The sequence below is a fragment of the Eschrichtius robustus genome, chromosome 13 (assembly GCF_028021215.1).
Source record: "Eschrichtius robustus isolate mEscRob2 chromosome 13, mEscRob2.pri, whole genome shotgun sequence".
Lineage (NCBI taxonomy): Eukaryota > Metazoa > Chordata > Mammalia > Artiodactyla > Eschrichtiidae > Eschrichtius > Eschrichtius robustus.
Window position 1 is genome coordinate 63,769,086 of NC_090836.1, and position 22,188 is coordinate 63,791,273.

The 22,188-nt window shown below is 39.0% G+C and overlaps 1 protein-coding gene across 5 annotated transcripts in view; it reads right to left on the reverse strand.

The window, feature by feature from the left end:
- The window catches only part of NAP1L1 (nucleosome assembly protein 1 like 1), a 32,984-nt gene extending 16,973 nt beyond the window's left edge, over positions 1-16,011 (reverse strand). For 4 of the 5 annotated variants that reach the window (XM_068560181.1, XM_068560179.1, XM_068560178.1 and 1 more), the window contains exons 1-3: positions 15,893-16,011; positions 5,275-5,311; positions 874-959 (exon numbers count right to left, since the gene is read on the reverse strand). In XM_068560181.1, the coding sequence (XP_068416282.1) occupies positions 874-959; positions 5,275-5,291 (103 nt within the window). In that variant the 5' untranslated portion in view covers positions 5,292-5,311; positions 15,893-16,011. Of the gene's footprint in view, positions 1-873; positions 960-5,274; positions 5,312-15,164; positions 15,184-15,892 lie in introns of those variants that run through there. The other variant, XM_068560180.1, reaches the window with a different exon arrangement.
- Between the last annotated feature and the right edge of the window lie 6,177 nt (positions 16,012-22,188).

A 22,188-nucleotide genomic window follows, 5' to 3' on the forward strand; every position in this document is an offset into this window, starting at 1 on the left:
ATACAGACTTTACCAAAAAATTACCATTAATTTTCCCAATTTATGTTTTTAAACATCAATTTACTTCTAATACTGATTATTGGATGATGTACAGTTGTGATAACCAACATGCTTTCAGAAATACCAATATTGGCCACTAAAGAGACAGTCCTGTATCTTTTAAAAAAACGCTGCACAATGAAAGCTGAAGCTAGAAGTTCAGCAGTCTTTTCAGAATAAACCTCACTCTGGCTTAAAAATGAGAAGTTGAGTCATCTGGTACGTTGATATTCTTGGCTCCTAAGCTACAGGGCATATCTTAAAGCAGTATAATTCCCCACTACCATTATTACCCCCTTTAAAAATAATTTGCTAAAGAAAATTTTGAATGATTTTGTCTACATTTAATAAATGTCTCTTTTTGATTGGTTGGAATGGATTAAAAAACACAGACATACACTACATATTTTCTACATATTAAATACTAAACATTTTCAAATAAGTCTAAGCTAGTGTTATTTAGAAGCACCACTAGAAACAACTCCTACCACCACCTATAACATACCTAAATTGAGACAAATCTCACAGGCAACTGTTTGACAAGCTATGACATCACCTCAGTAGTAGAGGGTACACACAGTGACTTCTGCTGGTTCACTACATCCATTCCCTCCTCCCTTACTACCACTCCTCTCCATCTCCAGCTCCCTCTGCCCCTCCCTTCCTCCCTCACCGCCCCCCACCCCAAACGTACATTTACACACAAAACTGTTACTGCAGGTTTGGCTAGTCAGTAAAATGGACAAGTATCCAAAAAGAGAATGGTATTTACTACTACCCTCTAGAAGACATGTGCCAGCAATCACTGGCTCCTGAAGGAATTTAAAATAATACCTTTGATTTTTGTTTCTTCACCAGTTTCTTCTTCTTCTACTTCTTCAACATCATCCAAATCTTGATCAAGTTCAGACTGTTCTTTGCTATAATATTATAATATCACACCAAGGTTCAAATGTACCAATTACCCAAAAAAAAAAAAAAAAAATTATAGAAAACTTCAGTTCATTTTCTAGGTTAATATTCCTCTTTCAAAAATATGAAGTAGGAAATCCAAAGGGTGATTTAGTTTTCTAACTTCATATGTAAACAAGGACAAATTAGAAATACTTAAAATTTCATTTAAAAGCATATGGTCTAATATAAAGTTTATACTTTAAGCTTTAAAAATGTGGTTTGATAGGTTGTGATTCAGAGGATGTAATGTCAGAAAGTATGTGCTTTCTACCCAAATCTATTGGTTTCATTCTTCCTAGTAACAGCACTCTGATTTTATATGAGATGGTAATACACCAAGCTAAAAAGTCTACATATCCCAGCCTACCTTTCAGCTAGATGTGGCTATATAACCATATTTTGGCAGTAAGGTAAAAAAAGAGAAGGAATGTAGAATTTTATATATATATAAAGCCTCCTTAATAGAATGGTAAACAGCTGGAAGCCTTTTCAATATTGCACCCTACCTAGAACAGGGATATGATGGCCATAGCTCCAGCAGCCATGTTGGACCATGAGGCATCCTAGAGAATGGAACTCACCAGCTAAGAATAAATTAAGGAGTCTGGAAAAACAGAAGGATCCTGGATCCCTGGTGGCTGTGGAACAACCGCATCAGCCTGTACTTACTATCTTTGGACTTTCCTTTTTCTTCACTTCATAGCGGAGATGGGGAAGAACAGTAAAAGTTAAGAAGACCTGAGTCTACTTCATGCTTAGAGTAAAGCCAGGAGGATGGACCATTGAAAGAGAAGGTAAAAAGTAATAACATTCTTTCCATTTCATCTTAAAAATCTAGTTTTTGAACATGAGATTACAATCAGCATTAAAATGGGGAATTAGGATATCTAACTCAACATACAGATCATCATACAATTCCTTGTGTTATTTTACATTTTAGTACGGTATTTGGTTTAGAAAATTAGTTGCTTTCGTGTCTAGAAATAGCATTTGAAAAATTAATTTTCATATAGGAACAACTATAGAAAAGTTCAACTGTATTCTGCTAGAAAAATCTGTTTCTGTCAACGAAGGGAAAAAAAAACAGCCTTCCCATCAGAAACAATACAGATTATTTTGGGAATATCTTTTACTCACTATAAAGTTAAGCATAAAGATAACATGGAACAGCTCTTCCTCCAGTACCATCTCATTCAATCATTTATTGAACATCTAAAACTTAAAGCTTTAAAACAGAAGTCCACAAACTGTGTCATATGGCCAAATCCAGCCCAGTCTTATTTTTATAAATAAAGTTTTATTGGAACACAGCCACATTAATTTATGTATTGTCTCTGGCTTCTTTCACACTACAACAGCAGAGCTGAATAGCTGCAACAGAGACCTCATAGCCAAAATGCCTAAAATACTTACGATCAGGTCCTTTAAAGAAAAAGTCTGCGGACTCCTGCTTTAAAGAACAAGGATCTTCCTCTTCCTCCTACCCTCCTAAGAGCTCACAGGCATCCAATAGTAAATAATGGGGTGGGAAGGGTAGGGCAGAATCAAGCTATCACAACCAATTTACTCTTTTTTCAAAGTTTAAGACAAAATGAAGGTTAGATGGCAGACTGCACATACTCATCTGATCTTAATCCTTCCAAAATCTCCACTAAAATTATGACAAAGGGGTTTTTAAACAAATACTGAAGGACAAGGAGACAAAAAGCAGCAAATTCACCGAGAACTGAAATCAAAGTCAGCAGTGGTAGAGCTGAGAACCAGCCTAAATGCAGAATCTTAAAAAGGCCACTTCTAGAACTAGGGCTTGGGTGTGAGGGTGGATAAAATAGGGAGAACTAAGCAAAAACTAATAAACAGTTAAATCCTTCGATCCTCTTTCTCCCTCCAGCAGAACAGTTTCTCCTCTGGAAAGGGAACTGGAAGCTCAGACTAGAGGATCACAGATACATACATACTACTGACAGAATGCTGAATGCAGAGACCCCTCCCCAGCTGCCTTCTCCCAAGTTAGTTCCCAAATGTATGGAAGCCAGATCTTTACCCAAACACTCTTCACTGGGGTATGTGACCAGCCCAGAAAAAAATGCCATTCTGACAGTGGGGAGTCTCACAACAAATGTCTGCCCTGGTGAGCCCACATTAAAATCCTAAATTGAAAGCACTCCCTCCCTCCCAACACTCAAATTCTCCAATTAACTTTTAAAAAACATCCTTCAACTATGCATTTTCCCCACCCAGTCTTAAGGAGCAAACAAGTATTACCTCCTATTTGAGGAAAGCCTCCTACATGGAGACCAAAACAGTAAAGAAAAATTTAAGACCCAACAGACTATACAGGGGAAAGAACATCCAGAGAAAAGATATTACAATCCGTGAAATAAGAACAAGATGCTACAAAAATAGGAACAGAGAGCAAAGGAATGCTTGAAAACTAAAACAACAGAAATTTAGAAACTCAATACAAGAGTTAAAAGATAAAGTTTCTTCAGCTTTGCCCAGAAAGAAGAGCAAAGAGACAAAGATGGAAACTAGGACAAAAGGTAATCACAAGAACCAGTCCAACATATAACAGAAAGAAGCTCCAGAAATAGAAAATGGGAACAAGACAATCAACAAAATAAGTCAAGAATATTCCCTAGAACTGACAGCTATCAAGTTGCCAGACTGAGAGTGTCCACCACTGAATGCCTAACAAGAGATTTAAAAAAAAAAAAAAAAAAAAAGACCTAACAATGTAAAAATTTCTGAACTCCAAAGCCAGAGTAGCTTCTAGAAATAGATATATATGTCTACGTTTTTAAAAAAGTGTTACATACAAATGATCAAGAATTATGACGACTTTGAACTTCAACACAGCAACACTAGAAGTAAGGTGACAATGGAGCAATGCCTTCAAAATTCTGAAGAAAAGTGATTCCCAAATTACAATTCTACACCCCAAATATCAAGCAGAAGGGTAAAATAGTCATCTTCAGTCATGCCATCTCAAAATAATTTACTTCCCTTGTACTCTTCCAAGAAGGTACTAAACCAAAGAACCAAAAAACGAAAACATGGGATATAGCAAACAGCAAACCCAAGAGAGGAGAGACAAAGGAAACCCCAGGACGATAAAATAAATCCACAACGACAATTGTGCAACCAAGGTCAAGCAATCCACACTGGAGCAGTGTGATTCAGGAGACAATCACTTTGACAGCCATTATCACTAAAATGTCTGCTGCCACTCTTCTTTTTATGCTGAAGACAGTATACATGGGAGGATTGGCCAGATTCTTACAAATACTTGAATGTGTTGCCTTTATGATAAAAGTTTCCTGCCCTCCCACCTCCATGTTCTGCTGCCTACAACAGCTGTGGATAATCATATCATAACCCCTTCATCCTGAAATGTTCTGTTTTACCTATTCCTGAGTTGGCAGACTACTGTGAAATTACAAATAGCAACAAACAGTGCAGGTCACCTCATTCTCCTTCACCATACTTCTGCAAGACATCCATCCACATTAGAACCCTGACAGATGCCAACTTCAATAAACCTAGGTTTCCAGGATGTATGACCTTGCCCAATGACTTCTCCAAAATAAGCCCTTGTAAAGACTCAGGAAAGCTGAAGCCAGTCCATGACCCAGATAGTCTCTTTTACTTTTTATTTTCCTACCTTGGACCCTTCAACTAACACTGCTTTTTTCTTTACACAGCTAAGTTTGTAACTGCTATTCAGATTTTCAAAAGTAAACACTGATTAAGAATTTGTAGGTGGTAAAACTCTAAAGAAAAACAAAGAAGTGAATTAGACAAAAGCCAAGATAGTACTGACACCTCTGGAGAGAAAAGAAGGATGCAATTGAAAAGGGGCACACAGGGCTTCTAAAAGTAATGATCCATTTTTAAAAACTTGTACACAAGTGTACTGTTATTCTTTAAACTCTACACATACGTTTCATACACTTTTTATCTTGTATGTATGATACTTTACAATGCAAGTAGTAAAATCTTTGAGAAATGGTAAAAATGAATTCTCCAAATATTTTTGACTCATTATCGTGCTCAGCACTTCCCTAAGAATACTGACAAACGGTTTACTATATTTATGACAGTGATTATGTATACTATATTTTGTCTTGAATACATTGTACCCAACTTTTAAAATAGCAGGCACTAAAGCATGTCATTACCATACATTTTCATAGTACATAATTTGTACCACTGTTAAGTACATCACACGGTACAAAGTGATGCCAAATCTGAAAAAGGAACCAACTATCTGCCACTTACTTGTCGATGTCTGCCATGTTGTATGAGCGCCAAATATCTATGGAGAAAAACATCAATGTTAAAAAAAAAAAAGAGCATACGACTTATTTATAACCAATAAAAATATATGAAACCAAAACCCTTTAAATGAATACCACGTTAAAACTATTCCAAGAAAAAACATGGAACATAGACACTAGTCACTGAAGTAATTTTTCAGAGGATGCTGCTTACAAGTTACTACTTGGCATTCAGAATCTATCGGGCAAGGATTTCTACAATAGCACTGTTGGTGAAAATCTAATGTATGCTAGAATCACAGGAAAGGAACAATACAAAGAGTCTTTATTCAAATTCCTTTAACAACCATGAATGGTCAATTTTTGCTTAAATTTCTGGGCTGCTTAGTACCTCACACTTGATTTTTTTTTTTTTAACTTTGACAAGTTTTCACGTATATATACACCCATGAAACCATCATCAAAGTCAAGATAATGAACATATCCATCACTCTCAAAGTTTTTCCCCTGCCCTGTTAGAACACCTCCCTTCTCCCCTTCCTGCTTCCCACCCCAGGCAACTGCTGCTCTGCTGTCACTCTAGTTCATACTTTCTAGAATTTTATAGAAATGCCATCATACAGTATGTACTTTTTTTCCCCCGGTTCCGGCTTCTTTCATTCAGAAAAACTATTCTGAGATTCATCTATGTTGTAGTACTTATCAAATAGTTCATTACTTTTTATTGTATAGTGGTATTCCATTGAAAACATATATTCTATTGTACGTTTAAATATTCAGCTGTTGATGGACATTTGGGTTTTCTTTTGGCAGGGGGCTATTATAAATAGAGCTGCTATGAGCATTTGTGTATAAGTCTTTGTGTGGACAACTGCTTTACCTCTCTCAAACCCACTTGATTTTTAACAGTATTAATTTTTATCAAATTCATGTTAGAAAGTCAAAATCTGCCACATGCTGTACTGTACTCATTATGCTCCCCCTGGAGATCTTTTTTTTTTTTTTTAGTTTAATAATTCTTGTTATCAAATGTCAGCCCTTTAAACTATTTAATGGCAGTTTTAAAAAGCTCTGGTCCCAATCTATGTCAAGTAAACCTTCCTCATCTCCGTGAATGTACCTCATGTCACATCACTGAATACCACCATACCCCCAGCCTACCCCGGATATGCTGGCACATTGTCCATAATGTTCTTGCTTATCAGACCTGAATACTGTTAGGACTGATCAGAACATATCCTAAGTTCTTTCGCACTATAAAATTAGTATTAACTTAGAGAATATTGCTTTTAGAAAACCAAAACCTTATAAAATAGATAACTAATAAGAACCTGCTGTACAAAAAATAAATTAAGTTAAATTAAAAAAAAATGGAAAACCAAAACTTAAGACAAAATGTGTTACACTGAGCCAGAAAAATGGCTGAATGCCATAGGTAATGCACAGATTACTTTTTTAAAAGTTAAGGTTAGAATTCCACATTAAAATCAATTTTTAATCTTTTAAAAATTAAAACCTTAGTCTTTAACTCACAAGATGCTACAAGATGTGATTCCTCATACGAACATACTTAATATGCTTTTCACTTAAAGAATTAAGTTACTGATTTTAGCAGTGAAGTGCTATCATTTGGAATAGTATTGCTGATCCAATACCCACCCTTTAGACAATTTAGGAATATTTCTTCCTAATGTATCCTACTCTATTTTATACACTTTCTGTTTGCTGTAAATAATTTCTAACAGCACTGATAAATTTCTCTAGTGATGCTGGTTAATTAGCCAGCATTAACAAAACATTTAGCAAAAAATTATGAAGATACTAATTCAAAAATAAGAAAAATATTCAATCAGTCAAAGAAACACAAGCGGGATTCAGATTTGTCTATGAAATCAGAGTAAGGATTTTCTTTTAATGCAGGGAAAATTATGGTGAATATGCATTCTTAAATATGGCTAGTGTTCCTATAAACCATTACCTTTCTGGAGAGCACTTTGGCCATGGGAATAACAAAAGCCTTAAATATGTCCATCTCCAGCCTTGGTTATTCACTTATGAGAACCTACCATGAAAAAAATTAAAGGATCTAAGGGTTTGTAAATGTCTCATGCTCGCCTAATAGGTTCTTCCCAGTCCTATACATTCTTTGGCTCTCAGCTCAAAGATTTACTTCTTCAAGACAGAACAGGCTGGCATTTACTTCTTCAGAGATGCCTTCTCCAACTTGTACATCCTGGCTAAGTAAGACTTCTTGGTTGTACACACTCCTATAAAGCTCCATTTCTTTCCCTCATAGGATGTCTCAAGTTTGTAATTATAAATTATCGTGATTATTTGACTAACGTCTGTCTCCCCCAACTGACCAGGCCATAAAATTCATGATTACAGGGATTATATCTGCTTTTTCCAATCACTGCATCATATCCTTCAGAGTAGTATACAAAGTAGTATACAAAAAAAAACTTAGTATTAATGTGCATACAATGGAATGCTTTGCAATAAAAAAATGAAGCAGATCTGAGTTGATATGGAAAGAGCACCAAAGCAGGGGTAAAGGATGTATGGCAAAATCCAATCTGGATACATATGAATGTGCATACTCATACATGTACATACTTTCTTATGAATAAGACATTTCTGGAAAGATACACCAGAAACCTAACAGGAGCTACCTATAAGAGAGAAAAGACTGGAAGTAAATGAGAACTTACATTTCATTCTGCATTATTTTGTTTTCCTATACAGATACTTATTTAATAACATTTTAGAATTTGCTGGGTTGAATATACAGTGTAGTAAATTCAACAATTATCAAAAGTATGAAACAAAAAACACCCAAAACTTCTAAATTCAAATTTTTATAACATTTTAACATGTTCACAGAAAAATGGCTACACTTCTACCCTCAGTGTCTACCTTGTGGCATTACATTTAGAATTCAAACTCTTATAATGAAATTCTTTTGATTCTTTATTACAGAGGATTCAAGATAGAACAGGATGGCATTCACTTCTTCAGAGAAGCCTTCTCCAATCTGCTCATTCTGGCTAAATTAGGTTTCTTGGTTGTATACACTTTTGTTTTTTAAAGAAAAGTATGCCTAATTTTGCAGTCAGATCATTTGGGTTGACGCCAGCTTTGCAGCAATCTAGCTCAGGCGAACAACTTCTGGCCTTATTTCATCATCTTCAAAAAGCAGGAGAAAATTTTTCCCTCATTGGATTTCTCTTATTAAGAAGCAAATTCATGTAAAAGATTCGTGTTTGACACCTAGTTAACACTCAATAAACACATACAATGTTTTTTATTCTGTCCATTTTGAATTATTCTTTACATGGGGTCAGTGTTTCTGCAAAATAATTACCTAGGATGATGGTTAAAAACAGCTTCTTTCAGTTTCGACAAATGCACAGACTGACCAGTAAATGCACCATGGTAGTATAAGATGTTAACACTAGGGGAAACTGGGTAACGGGCATATGGGATCTCCGAACTACAACTTTTCTGTAAATCTAGAATTACAAATAAATCAAAAAACTAAAAATAAAGGAGCTATTCCCATACCCAGATTCAAAACCAAGGAGTGGACGCAAAAATCTGCATTCGAAATAAGAAACCCAGCTTCTGAGGCAGGTGGTCTCAGACATTCAGATCACATTGAGAAACACAAGTTTAGGTTAACACCTACATTGATTTTTTTTTTTTATTGTAGTCAACAACATTAAGTAAAATCAATGAGAATTTTATTTATCAGACATGAAATTGCTTTCTAAGAATTCTGAAGAATTTCCACTCCTGGTAGTGACAAGCTAGATTATGCAGACCAACTCTACCAATGAAAACTAATTAAAAGTACAGAATAAAAAATTTGTTAAAATCTTAAAAGCATGGAAAAATGTTAATAAGATATTAAGAAATTACTAACCCAAAACTGAAGGCAAAACAGGAAGCAAAAGGATAAGTAGAAGGAAGCCACCTTTGCCCTGAGGGCAACTGCCAATCTCAAATTTGAACTACTGTCTGGTGAAACCAAAAGCCCTGGACTTATTCAAGGTAGGAAATCTTTATAGCAAACCTCCCAAATTAAGCAGGAACATCAAAGTGCTATATTCTCAGAGATAATAAACAGGTCCTCCTGTTCAAAAGCCCAAATTCACCTCATCTGCATTGCACCCAAAACCTTAAGCTATGAGCTTAAAGCCATCTCAGCGTTCCTAGGCACCTGTATATCCAAATGTAAATGAAAGGTGCCTTCATCCTAGACCTCAAATAATTCATAAAGCAATTTTCGAGAACAATAGGGGCCCGTCCTATGAATGGACTTGAATACTGTCAAAAAGACCACAAAGAAAAAACAATCATGCTTATTAAGTTTGAAAATACAGTGTCTGTAGCAGTACCTACAAGATACAGTCATTTACTAAAGGTGATAGAGCAAATCTGACAAAGAACTAAACAGAACTTCTAGAAATAAAAATAACAGAAATCAAACTAAATGGGCAGGTTTAACAGTAAACCAAACACAGCTGGAGAGAGAATTAAGTGAGCTGGAAGCGAGCTTAGAAGAAATCTTCCACAGTATGGCAGAGACTAGAGGATAAAAAATACTGAAAAAGCATTTTAGGACACAATAATGTCTAAAAAAGATTCAATAGAAGTTCTAGGAGTAGAGGACAGAATGGGCAGAATATTTGAAGAATAAATAGCTAAGAATTTTCCAGAACTAATGAAAGACAAGCGCTACAAATTCCAATCAGGATAAATTAAAAACCCACACTTAGATATATGAGTGAAAATGTAAGACAACAGAGACAGAAGTCACCTCAAAAAGCACACAGAGAAAAGACTTAGACTAACTTCAAAGGCACAGAAGACTGGCGACTGTTTTCTCTTCAACAGACACCAAAAGACAACAGAACGTACTGTGTGCTCAATGTGCTGAAAATAACTAAGGATCTTAGAATATCACACCCTACCAAAACATCTTTTAAGAATGAAGGTGAGGGACTTTCCTGGTGGCAGAGTGGTTCAGAATCCGCCTGCCATTTCAGGAGACACGGGTTCAAGCCCTGATCTGGGAAGATCCCACATGCTGAGAAGCAACTAAGACCGCGTGCCAAAATTACTGAACTTGCACTCTAGAGCCCACAAGCCACAACTACTGAGCCCGTGTGCCACAACTACTGAAGCCCACGCGCCTAGAGCCCGTACTCTGCAACAAGAGAAGCCACTGCAATGAGAAGCCCATGCACCACAATGAAGAGTAGCTACTGCCCCCACTCGCCGCAACTAGAGAAAGCCTGCGCTCAGCAACGAAGACCCAACGCAGCCAAAAATAAATAAATTTTAAAAGAAGAATAAGTTTCCTTCAATTAAAAAAAAAAAAAAAAAGAATGCAAGTGTAACAGGTACTTTCAGGCAAAAATATCTCCAGCACTCTCATTAATAAATGCTATTAAGTATATTCTCCAAAGGCAAGTGATCCCAAACAGAAGATCGAAAGATACAAGAAGAAATGAGAGGAAATAAGGATATCAGCATATACCTAAACAAATATTTTAAAAGACATAATATCTCCACTGTGTAGTGTTAAATTTAAACTACCATAACATTGTCAGTGGTGAGAACAAGGGGGGAGGAAATGGATTATTCTAATGTTCTTAAGTAAGCATGTTATAATTTCTAGGGTGACTCCAAAATTTCAGAAAGAGAACACGTAGCTTCCAAAGTACAAGGAACACCAAGTAAATTATACCTATTTTTACATCAACCTAAAAGAAAAACAGGTTTTGGACAAATAAAAAGTACACACACACAAAAATCAGATTTAAACCTAATCATAGTGATTACATAAGTCAACCAAAGGCTCCCGTTTAAAACTGTCAGACTAGATTTAAAAAAATCCAACTACATCCCACTTATAAGAAACACATCTGGGGCTTCCCTGGTGGCGCAGTGGTTGAGAATCTGCCTGCCAATGCAGGGGACACGGGTTCGAGCCCTGGTCTGGGAAGATCACACATGCCGCGGAGCAACTAGGCCCGTGAGCCACAACTACTGAGCCTGAGCGCCTGGAGCCTGTGCTCCGCAACAAGAGAGGCCGCGACAGTGAGAGGCCCGCGCACCGCGATGAAGAGTGGCCCCCGCTGGCCACAACTGGAGAAAGCCCTAGCACAGAAACGAAGACCCAACACAGCCAAAAATAAATAAATAAAATAAAGAATTAAAAAAAAAAAAACACATCTACAACGTAAGAATACAAAAAGCTTCAAAGTGGAATACAATCCTTAACCAAAAGGTGGTTATCACTGTTTTAAAGTTTAAAGAGATTAAAGTTTACAATAAAAGGTTCTACCCACTACCCAATCAATATATGTTATAGAAGATGTCAATGGAAAGACACAGTTCATAACATGACTGAAGGCAAATCTTAACCCAAGAACTTGAACACGAAGAAAATCTTCCATTGGAAAAAGAGGGGGAAACAAGTGATTCAATCAGACCATCATTTGATTATTCTGTGGTCTTATAATAGCTAGATGTCCAGACATCAAATGACCTACCATTCCAGTATACCTGATTCTGTTCTCCTTACTTTCAATGAGAAGGAAAGAAAGCTAATATTCATGGAGCTTACTCTATAAAAGATTATTACATGCTTTCCTCTTATTTGCAGATTAGTAAGCAACTTGCTCAGCAACACACAAATGAAAAAACTAGGAATTAAAATCTGACTTCCAATACCCATGCCAATTCCACTATTCCAAAAGCCAAGGGGCCTCCCCTATCAGCCTACTGCTACATAGATTATATAGTAACCTATAGTTACATTCCTTTATAGAAAATGACTACTTCATGGTGAAACAGCCAATCATTAAAAACTACAAATGTTTTAGGAATTCCCTGGCGGTCCAGTGGTTGGTTACGACTCCGCACTCTTACTGCCGAGGGTGTGGGTTCGATCCCTGGTTGGGGAACTAAGATCCCACAAGACATGCGGCACAGCCAAAAATAAAAAAGTAAGAAAATAAGAATTAAAAAATAAAAATTTTTAAAGAATTTAAAAAAAAAAAGAACTACAAATGTTTTAAAGCAAAAGAGTTCAAGGGAACCAATAACATCCCAAGGAAAAAATTTCCCTTTACCTCAGAACTCATATCTCACTCCAAATGCATTTTAAACTAATCTGTATTTTGGACATTGCTGTTCTATTAACAATTTCGGTGGTCCAGGGGCTCAGTACTTTACTTGATTCCAGCACAACCTCACAGTTAGAACATCTCATTCTTTATGTTCACTTTTTTCACTTCAGGGATATCAAAAGTCAACCTAGAACTGACTTTTGTATTACACTCCCAAGCCAAATGAACTCCTATTTGAGAACACTATCTTCTGTTCAAGGGATCAAGGTATCATCTGACCCAACAGCAGAGAAACATACTGATATTTTGTGAAAATTCACTCAGCATTAACAAACCAGAACAACTTATTCACATATCAGACATATGTTGGAAGAAATCTTCAGGATTGTAAGTGCTTGAACTTTCCCTTGAAGCCCAGTGGAACCCAAGCAGAGTGCTTTTAAATTCCAAGCAGATGTGTATACAGTGCAACAGTTTAAGTCAAGGGAACTCCCTTTAAACCAATATAAAATCCTTATTATAAATCATCACTGCTCAGTTATGTAACCTTGGATAAGTTCTTTAACTGCTCTGTACCTCAGTTTCCTCATCAAAATGTTGATACTAGCTATCTCCAGGAGCATTAAATGTGTTAATATACATGCAGAGTAAAACACTGCCTGAATAATCATTCAAGAATATTTTCTGCCTGTTGTGCTCTTCTTATATGTACCCTCTTTACCTGAGAAAATAATTCAAATTAATAAACTCTTCAAAATTATAGCCTCCTTTCCCAATAAAAATCACAATATACAAAACTTCTGAGCAAGTAAAAATACATCAAACTATGTAGCAGTAAAAGGCAGAGTTGTTAACCAGAAGTGTAGAGGCCACTTTCCATGGCAAGCCCAGTAATGTGATCTAGTGGTCTGCAGTCAGAGTACTAAGCAACTTACAAGGATGAGTGAAAGCAACCGTGCTCACCTTCTAACCCCTACTCTGCCCAACAGGGAGAGAACTTACTCAGATGAAATTAGTATGAAATGGGTCTTAATGTTACTGTTTTAACAAATTCCTTCATGTAAAGAAGGTTACAGATACTACACTATCTCCCACTTCCCCGACTTTCTTTTTCTTCAGGGCACTAATCACAACTCAACACTTTATATCTAGACAAGCAATTTGCCTGTTTGGCTCATGAAATAAGGTGTATGTCCAAATAGGAGCTAAAATATTTACTCAAAGAATCAACTAAGAACACAAGTAATTACAGCATTGATTAGACTTGAGGATATGAATAGATTGATCATTAGTTTTCTAAATTGATCAGGATTCATCCCCTTTCATTAATATTTCAAATTTACAATCAAGCAGAAAATAAAGTAAGCAAAGCAGTATGTTGACATCTTCATACCTTCAAGTCAATCAGATTCTACCTTTTTTAGCCCCTTTTCCTACAAAAGGACGCTGTACTGAATACATTTTGGGGAGTTTAGAATCAGTCAGTCATCTCGAGGCAATATGGGCAAGTTGAGTAAGTAATAAAAAAAAAAAATAGCACCTGGATTAAATTAGTTCTGGTACAAGTGTTGGGTTTTTTTTTTTTAACCTCTAGAGGACAAGGGTGTCACATTTAGTATTAGCTTAGTAATTTTCCCTGTCAATAGGTCTTGTATCAAAAATAGGTACTTTGCAACATATACATTTTATTAAAGTTTTCAGACTGGTATGGAAGGACCAGTCTTCTTAAAAAGCAAATAGCACATTTTAGATTTGTGCCATTAATTTGAACTCAGAAAACTTCGAAAAAAGCGTGAGACTTCAGCCCCAGAAGATCACTGTAAACCTCATTTACCTCCCGTCAGCTTTAAACAAGTCATTCTAAATATAAGGTTTTTCCCTTAACCAAAGGTGTATTACTTCCTAAGTAAAGTACGTATAGAAGTAGTATTAATTAAAGCCGACAAGAAAATAGGAACTAAATACTAATTTGCAAAGGTATTTTGATGCTACGTATTTTCAAAAATGGCAAATTTCGTTTTCCAGCTCAGCTCTCCTGAAATCAGGCAAGCAGTTTTAAGTTGTGAGCTTTCAAAACGCAGTCCTTACAGAATCATCAGACAGTGAGAGAATAAAATTGGGGCTCCTTGAGGACATCATGTGCCTGGCTCTTCTTGTACTCGGAAAACCCAGCCCTCCCCTATAGGACCTCATTACCCGTCTCCCTGCCCTGCCTCTTTTTTTGAGGGCAAAGCGGGCGCACTGACAAGGCAGCAGACTATACATTTCGCTCAGTACGTTTGCATTTACGCCGCATTCCACCCCATAATACCTCCTCCACCATAACCCCACTCGTCTTAAAAACAAAACAACTGGTTAACTATCTTAGACTGGGAACGTGAACAAAGGAACTAATCTGTAAGAAAGCAATAGAAGTCCTAGAAAAATTAAAGAAACTGCAGGCCAAATCCTTTACTTCCACCTTAGAACTGTTCAGGCTTAGACTGATTAGGATCAATTCTCCCCAAATAAAAAACCCTGGTCAAGATATCCATCCTAATTCTAATTTGTACTTGAGATACACAAAAGAATCTCTTGTTAATAACAGCTAACGTAAGCGCTTTACACGTGTTAATTCTTTAAAATCCTAGCAGTGGAGGCCCTGCTTCATCATTCAGCACCTAACGTTCACACTTTCCTCCGGTACCAATAAAAAGATTAAGACCAAAGAGAAGCAGGGAAGAGTTGGAAACCCAAGGGCTGGACTTACTGGCTCACTATTCATTTTCACGTCCCACCATCTCCACAACTTTCAGTAAAGTAGGGACAACCAGACAGGGGTCTCCAATCAGGCCCCGCCGACGACCACGTGCGGAGGGAAGCCGCCGGGGGTTTCCCCTCCCAGACCCATCGCCGCCTACAGTGGGCGGGGAGCCCAGGAGCCTCGCTGCCTCCCCGCCCCCTCCCCGCCCAGGGGCCTCGTCCCCTCACAGCCCCTCCCTCCCATCGGAATTCACAGCCTCCGCGGTTCTTTCCATCCCCCAGCGGCCTCCCTCCGAGTATTATTTTTGAGTGAGCGGGGGCGTCGAGGCGGCGGTGGGCTACAGACCTGGGCCCGGGCCGCACCCCAGGCGCCTGCCGGTCCCTAGCGGCGCGGCCGCCGCCTCCTCCGGGCGCCCGGGCGTCGCCGCGGCCTCGCTCCCGTCCGCGCTGAGAAGCTGGTGGAGCTCAGAACCTCGGCGCAGACCAGCACGCGGGCCGCACCGACCCCCGCGCGTGTCCTGATCGGTTCCCCAGAGAAGCGCCGGCCGATCCCGCGGGCCCTCTCCGGCTGCGGGGTCGAGACTCCGCAAACGGCTCGGGCTCTGGCCTCACAGGACGGCCCCGGAGGCCCGGGCGGCCAGAGGCCCCCGCTCGCGGTTCCCCGTCCCTTCACCCCTTCCCTCCGCGCAGGCCGCCTCTACGTCCCCCCTTCCCCTTCGAGTTCCCGTCCGTTACCGGTGGCTAGCACGGGGAGCCAGGCGGCCGGAGCTGCGCAGGCAGTGACTCAGGGCGGCGGCGGGAGGAGCAGACGGCGGCGCGGCGAGCAGATGGCGCTAAAAAAGACCCGAGAGCCCGCCGCTCGCGCTCATATACAATTAGCGTCAGCACGTAGGGCCCCCTCCACCGCCCTCCCCCTGGCCTCGCCGTCTCCTAGCAACGCGAGAGGGAGGCGGGTCCAGGACAGGTTGCCTAGCAACAGAACCGTCCGTCTTCCCCCGGCGACCTCCAAACCTCCCGCGCCAAGCTTGGGTTCCTCGGGTTCCCGCCTCCGCCCCTTACTAAGCCTCCAGCCGTCTCTTTTCTACCCGCTTCGCTGGAAAGGAACTCGCAACCCCTTCTGTTCCCGGGAAGGGCCCAGGCCCGCCAGCCTCGCCCCCCGCTCACCTCGTCCCCCGCTCACCTCGTCCCCCTTGCGTGGTACTGGGAAGGGTGAGGGCAGGGGGCCAGCCACCGGGTCCCGGCTTGCTGCATCCTGACGGCGAGCGCTCCTTAGTTCCCGACGCTGTCACGGCCTAATTCCTGCAAGTCTCCGGTCCCCGGTAACCATTTTCTCTCCCCGCCCATTTTTCCCCCTCAGAACAACAGTTCTTTCCTTCTGACCACCTCGGCGGCGTCTTCTGCTGGTTTTGCTTCTCCTAACTCAGTGGGTCTCCCTGGCTTCCGGGGATGCTCTTCATTGCTACCTCTCCATCCTTTTACTAGACTTGCGATCCTTTAGGACTTTCGATGGATGAAAATAGCATGTTTGTGTATTGTCTGGATGCTTTATAATGAGGACAGTGTTGTTTCATCTTTTTGAAAAAGTAAATCCCATGTAAAGCCTCAGGGCCTGTGAAACCTCATGGCTATTTTTCAGTTGAAGCTGGATTGACTAATGTTAACTCTTAAAACAGTGGTTCTCGAAGTGTGGTCCGAGGGTCCCCAGACTCTTTCAAGGGGGCAGTCAAAAGTATTTCCATAATAATACTAAAATGTTATTTGCCTTGGCACTCTCATTCTCTCATAAGTGTAGAGTGGAGTTTTACAGAGGCTACATGACATGTGATATGGAAACACTGAAAACAGAAGCAAATATTAGAATCCAGTCATCTGCTGTTCAACCAGACGTTAAAGAGATTTGCAAAAACATGAAACGATGCCACTCTACTCAATTTTTTTTTGTTTTGAAAAGTACTTTTCATATAAAGATTATTTTCTGTTAAAATGAAATGAAATAACTAACGTTTAAAATGAAATAACGGGGCTTCCCTGGTGGCGCAGTGGTTGAGAATCTGCCTGCCAATGCAGGGGATACGGGTTCGAGCCCTGGTCTGGGAAGATCCCACATGCCGCGGAGCAGCTGGGCCCGTGAGCCACAATTACTGAGCATGCGCGTCTGGAGCCTGTGCTCCGCGACAAGAGAGGCCACGACAGCGAGAGGCCTGCGCACCGCGATGAAGAGTGGCCCCCGCTTGCCACAGCTAGAGAAAGCCCTAGCACAGAAACGAAGACCCAACACAGCCATAAATAAAGAAATAAAATAAATAAAGCATGACACAAATTAAGCAATGTGAATACCATCAAGCTTTTAAAAAAAATGAAATAACAAATTACTCTTAAAATTTCTTAATTTTAATTCAAATATGATAATATAGGTATCTATAATACACATAAAAGTTCTTGGAGTCCTCAATTTTTAAGAATGTAAAGGGGTCCTGAGATTAAAAAGTTTGAGAACTATTCTCTCTTGTATTCCTTGAAACTTCTAACTGCTTAGAGTTATCTATTGTAATTCTCACGTTTAGCAACAACCCCTATTCCATTTTAGAGTATATGGTTTTTTTCCTCGGCACTCCCCAACCTCATTGAAATTAGTTGCCCTTCCCACTCTATGCTACAGATGACTGAGTTTATCCATTCATTTTGGTTTTTCTTATGTGATTATTTTGTTTTTCTCAACCTTCTGTCTTCATATACATCCTACTTGACAATGATGTAAGGCTAATAAGGATTATTATAATCACATCAATAATGACTCCTCATGAAGAATCTACAATACACAAACTAGGTAGACCAGTGCCCAAAATGTCAGTACTCTTGGCACTAATTTCAATGGAGTCCTCAAGAGCACGGCAGCCTAATCAAAGGTAAATAACGTTCACCTCCTTTCCATACACTTTGGTGGTTTGAACGTCTGAGACCAAATTGAGAAGTTAGCCTTCATGATGGTTTCCATCCCACTCCAGGAAGCCCCACCAATTTCAGGCACTGATTCAAGGCTCCTAATTTCTTCAACCCCCACTGCCATATTTAAAGGCTTCATCATTACCAGTTTATATTCTCTCTTTCCCCTTTACTCCAGCTCCTTCCTCCAGCTTCCTCCTCCCTTTCTTTCAATTATCCTAGCCAATCTAAGGAATGAAACACGAATAAACTGCTAATAAGTCATGCCTTTTAATGTGATCTTTTGAACCACAGTTTGTAAATCTAAACCTCTACCATTTAAGACCCAGGAAGGGCAATCATTTATGCATTAATTCAACAAATATTTATATGTCAGGAACAACTTGACACACTGGAAATACAGCATTGAACAAGAAAGACATGGTTCTTAATTTTATTGAACTTGTGTTCTGGTGATGTGGGGCAAGTGATAGACAAGTAATGAAATAATCTTAGGTATTAGTAAGTGAAAGAGCTGTGGAGAAAATAAAATCACATAAAGGGGTAGAAGGTGACCGATCTGAGCATACCCTTGAGATTTTCTCATGGCTTAGACCCCCTTAGGCCCCCAAATCACACAATGTAGTTAACTCATGTAATCAATTTACAATAAATGGTGGCTCTGGTCACTGATCGTGGATCATGCTAAACTTTTCGTTAGAGTTCTTTTTTTCTTCATTCCCCATTAATTTCATTTGGTAGGTGCTTACAGCATTATAGCCCAGTGGTTTAGCAGTGTGGCTTTGAAGTCAAATAGCCCAAGTTTCATCCCTATTTCATTGTGCAATGTTAAACAGCACGTAAGTTGCTTAACCTGGTACCTGACAGATAGTAAACACTCCATAATAGTTAAACGTTATAACCCTCTTACTGAGGTTTTGTTTTTGTTTTTGTTTTGTTTAAAGGTTGAAGGGACTGCCCTGGAGTCTAATCACATCTGACTCTATTTTTTGCGAAATATTTTATCAAAGCTATCTTGTCACAAATTTGAAAACATATTTTCCTGAGCTGAAGTAATCCACACTGATAACCACAAAAGGACTATATTCCACATTTCTCAATATTGGGTACAGACACTGTAGAGCTCAACCAGAGAAGTCAGGGACAGAGATGCTGTCTTAAATATGCTTGTGTCTGTAACTGTCCCTAAGTGGTAGGAAAGTACATAGGCTTGAAAGTCAGACAGGCTTAGCTTAGTCCTAACACTGTGACCTTGCAAAAGTACTTACACATTCTGACACTTAGGCTTCCCCATCTGAAAAGTGCATTAATAATTCTAATAAAATTTGCCTCTTCAGCAGCATGAAATAGAAAAATATACGTAAGCCCCCAGAGCAGTGATTGCATTTAAGTACCCAATAAATGTTTATTTTCTCCCCTCACAATTAATCAATATGTAAAATATGGCACCAATCATAATTATCATCTAAAAAACTACACATTTAAATACCTTATCTTAGTTTTGAATCTGGCAAACATGACAAGTGTTTTTATGCCCTCATGACAAGTGTTTTTATGCCCTCAACATGACAAGTGTTTTTATGCCCTCTGCTCTCCCCTTCTTTTTTTTTTCCATTTTTTTTCCAGATTATTATATAATTGCAACATAAAATCAATCAAAATTCCAGTGAGGAATTGTGGAAAAGTTGCCTTAAATCTCTTCCTCTACATCCAAAAGGAGATTAATATATATATATATATTTGGTTTGAAAATATATTAATTTTGCTATCATTTTGAGTTGAAATTTTTATTAAAATGATTGTAGATTCACACACGATTGTATAAAATAACGCAAAGATCCGCGTAAACTTTACCCAGTTTACCACGATGATAACGACAATCCACAGTCTTATTCAGATTTCCCCTTTACTTCAGTCCTCTTGTGTGTGTTTGTGTGTTTAATTCTCTACAGTGTTATCACGTGTAAGTTTCTGTATCACGTCAGGCAGGATACAGAACAGTTCCTTCACTGCAAGGATCCCTTATGTTGCTCTTTGATGGTTGGTTTTTTTTTTTTCTTTTCTAACTTACATGCCAAATAAAGTTCTACTTTCCCAGATTTTACTTTTTTTCCTTGTTTCTCACAAATAGACGACTTAGGGAGAAAACAAGCCATTTCTATGTTCAATATTTCTTATCTGAACTATTTGTAATAGACTTGCAATTGGTCTCCCTATTACCAATCTCATTCCTCTCTGGCCTATATGCCAAAGTTATGGTTCTAAAATACAAGTCTAATAAACTCTACTTTGTTATAAAACCTTCAATGGCTCTTTGATGTCTACATGACAAAATAAGACTTGCAAAGCCCATCCCAATCAGAATCCATCCTATTTTTCTAGCCATACTTCCCTCTACCCACTTTCATGGACCCCATATTTTATAATTTTTGAACTACTCACCAGACCCTCAACATGACAAGTGTTTTTATGCCCTCTGCTCTCCCCTTCTTTTTTTTTTTTCTTTTTCTTTTTTTTGGCTGCGTTGGGTCTTCGTTGCTGCACGTGGGCTTTCTCTAGTTGCGGCGAGCAGGGGCTACTCTTCGTTGTGGAGCACGGGCTCTAGGCATGCAGGCTTCAGTAGTTGCAGCACGCGGGCTCCAGTAGTTGTGGCTCGTGGGCTCTAGAGCTCAGGCTCAGTAGTTGTGGCGCTCGGGCTTAGTTGCTCCATGGCATGTGGGATCTTCCTGGACCAGGGCTCGAACCCGTGTCTCCTGCATTGGCAGGCAGATTCTTAACCACTGCGCCACCAGGGAAGTCCCTCTCCCCTTCTATTAATCCTTCAACAACTAGTTCAAATCTTTATCTCCTCTGGGGAACCTTCCCTATCCCACCAGGGCAGAGCTGGCTGCACTCTCTTGCCTGTTTTTAAACAACTCTTTCCTGTATGTCTGTATGTATGTTCCCATGTTTCCTTCTCCCCCAACACACACTACACCAGATTGTCAGCTACTACAGGGTCGGGTTCTTGTTTGTGTATATCCCTGGCTTGAACAATGACTACTACAGGCAAAGGCCTTCAATAATATTTTTTTGAGGGATGAAATGAAAGGAAAGAAGCAAGGAGGAAAGCAAGAGAGGGAGGGAGAAAGGAAAGAAATGTTATTGAAAACAAACCAGAAGTCATAATGCTTTATTAAATAATCCTTTTTTGAAGATAATTGTATCAATTCTATATTTATCATAGAGTCTATGTGAGAAAATTTGAGAATCTAGTCTATGCAAGAAGATTTTTAGATATGGTTTGGATATTGTTTGACTGGATATTATTTTCCCTCATGTATGAAATAACTTGATGATGAAAAGAAACTAAAGAAATACTGAAATCTCTGAGATCATAATGAATAAAGAAAATAAATTTCATGGTATTATTTGGAGACAGTGGGAGTGTCTGTTATTGGGAGAATTGATAGTGAAATGTGGTAGATGCACATCATAGAGAATTATGCAGCAGAACATGGGATGTAATATGGCAACAGGGATGAATCTGTAAAATGTAGTGCTTGCAAAATAAAACCACAATCAGGGAATTCCCTGGCGGTCCAGTGGTTAGGACTCCACACCCTCACTGCCGAGGGCCTGGGTTCAATCCCTGGTTGGGGAACTAAAATCCCACAAGCCGCGTGTCGTGGCCAAAAATAAAATAAAATAAGATTAAATAAATAAAACCACAATTAGATATCATTACGCACCTATTACAACTGCTCAAATTAAAAAAAAAATAACTGATGGTACAAAATGCTGGTGTATATGTGGAACAATAGGAACCTTCATTCATCGCTGGTATGAATGCAGGATGGTCAGTCACTAAGTCAGTTTAGCAGTTTCTTATAAAGTTAAATATACACTTACCATAATGAACCAGCTATCTCATATCTGGGTATTTACCCAAGTGAATTGAAACACACACAAACCTAGAGGGGAATATTTATAGCAATTTTATTTGTAATTGCCAAAAACCAGAAGCAACAAATATATTTTTCCACAAGTGAACGGATAAATAGTGGTACAATCGAATACTACTCAGAAATAAAAAGGAAGCAGTTACT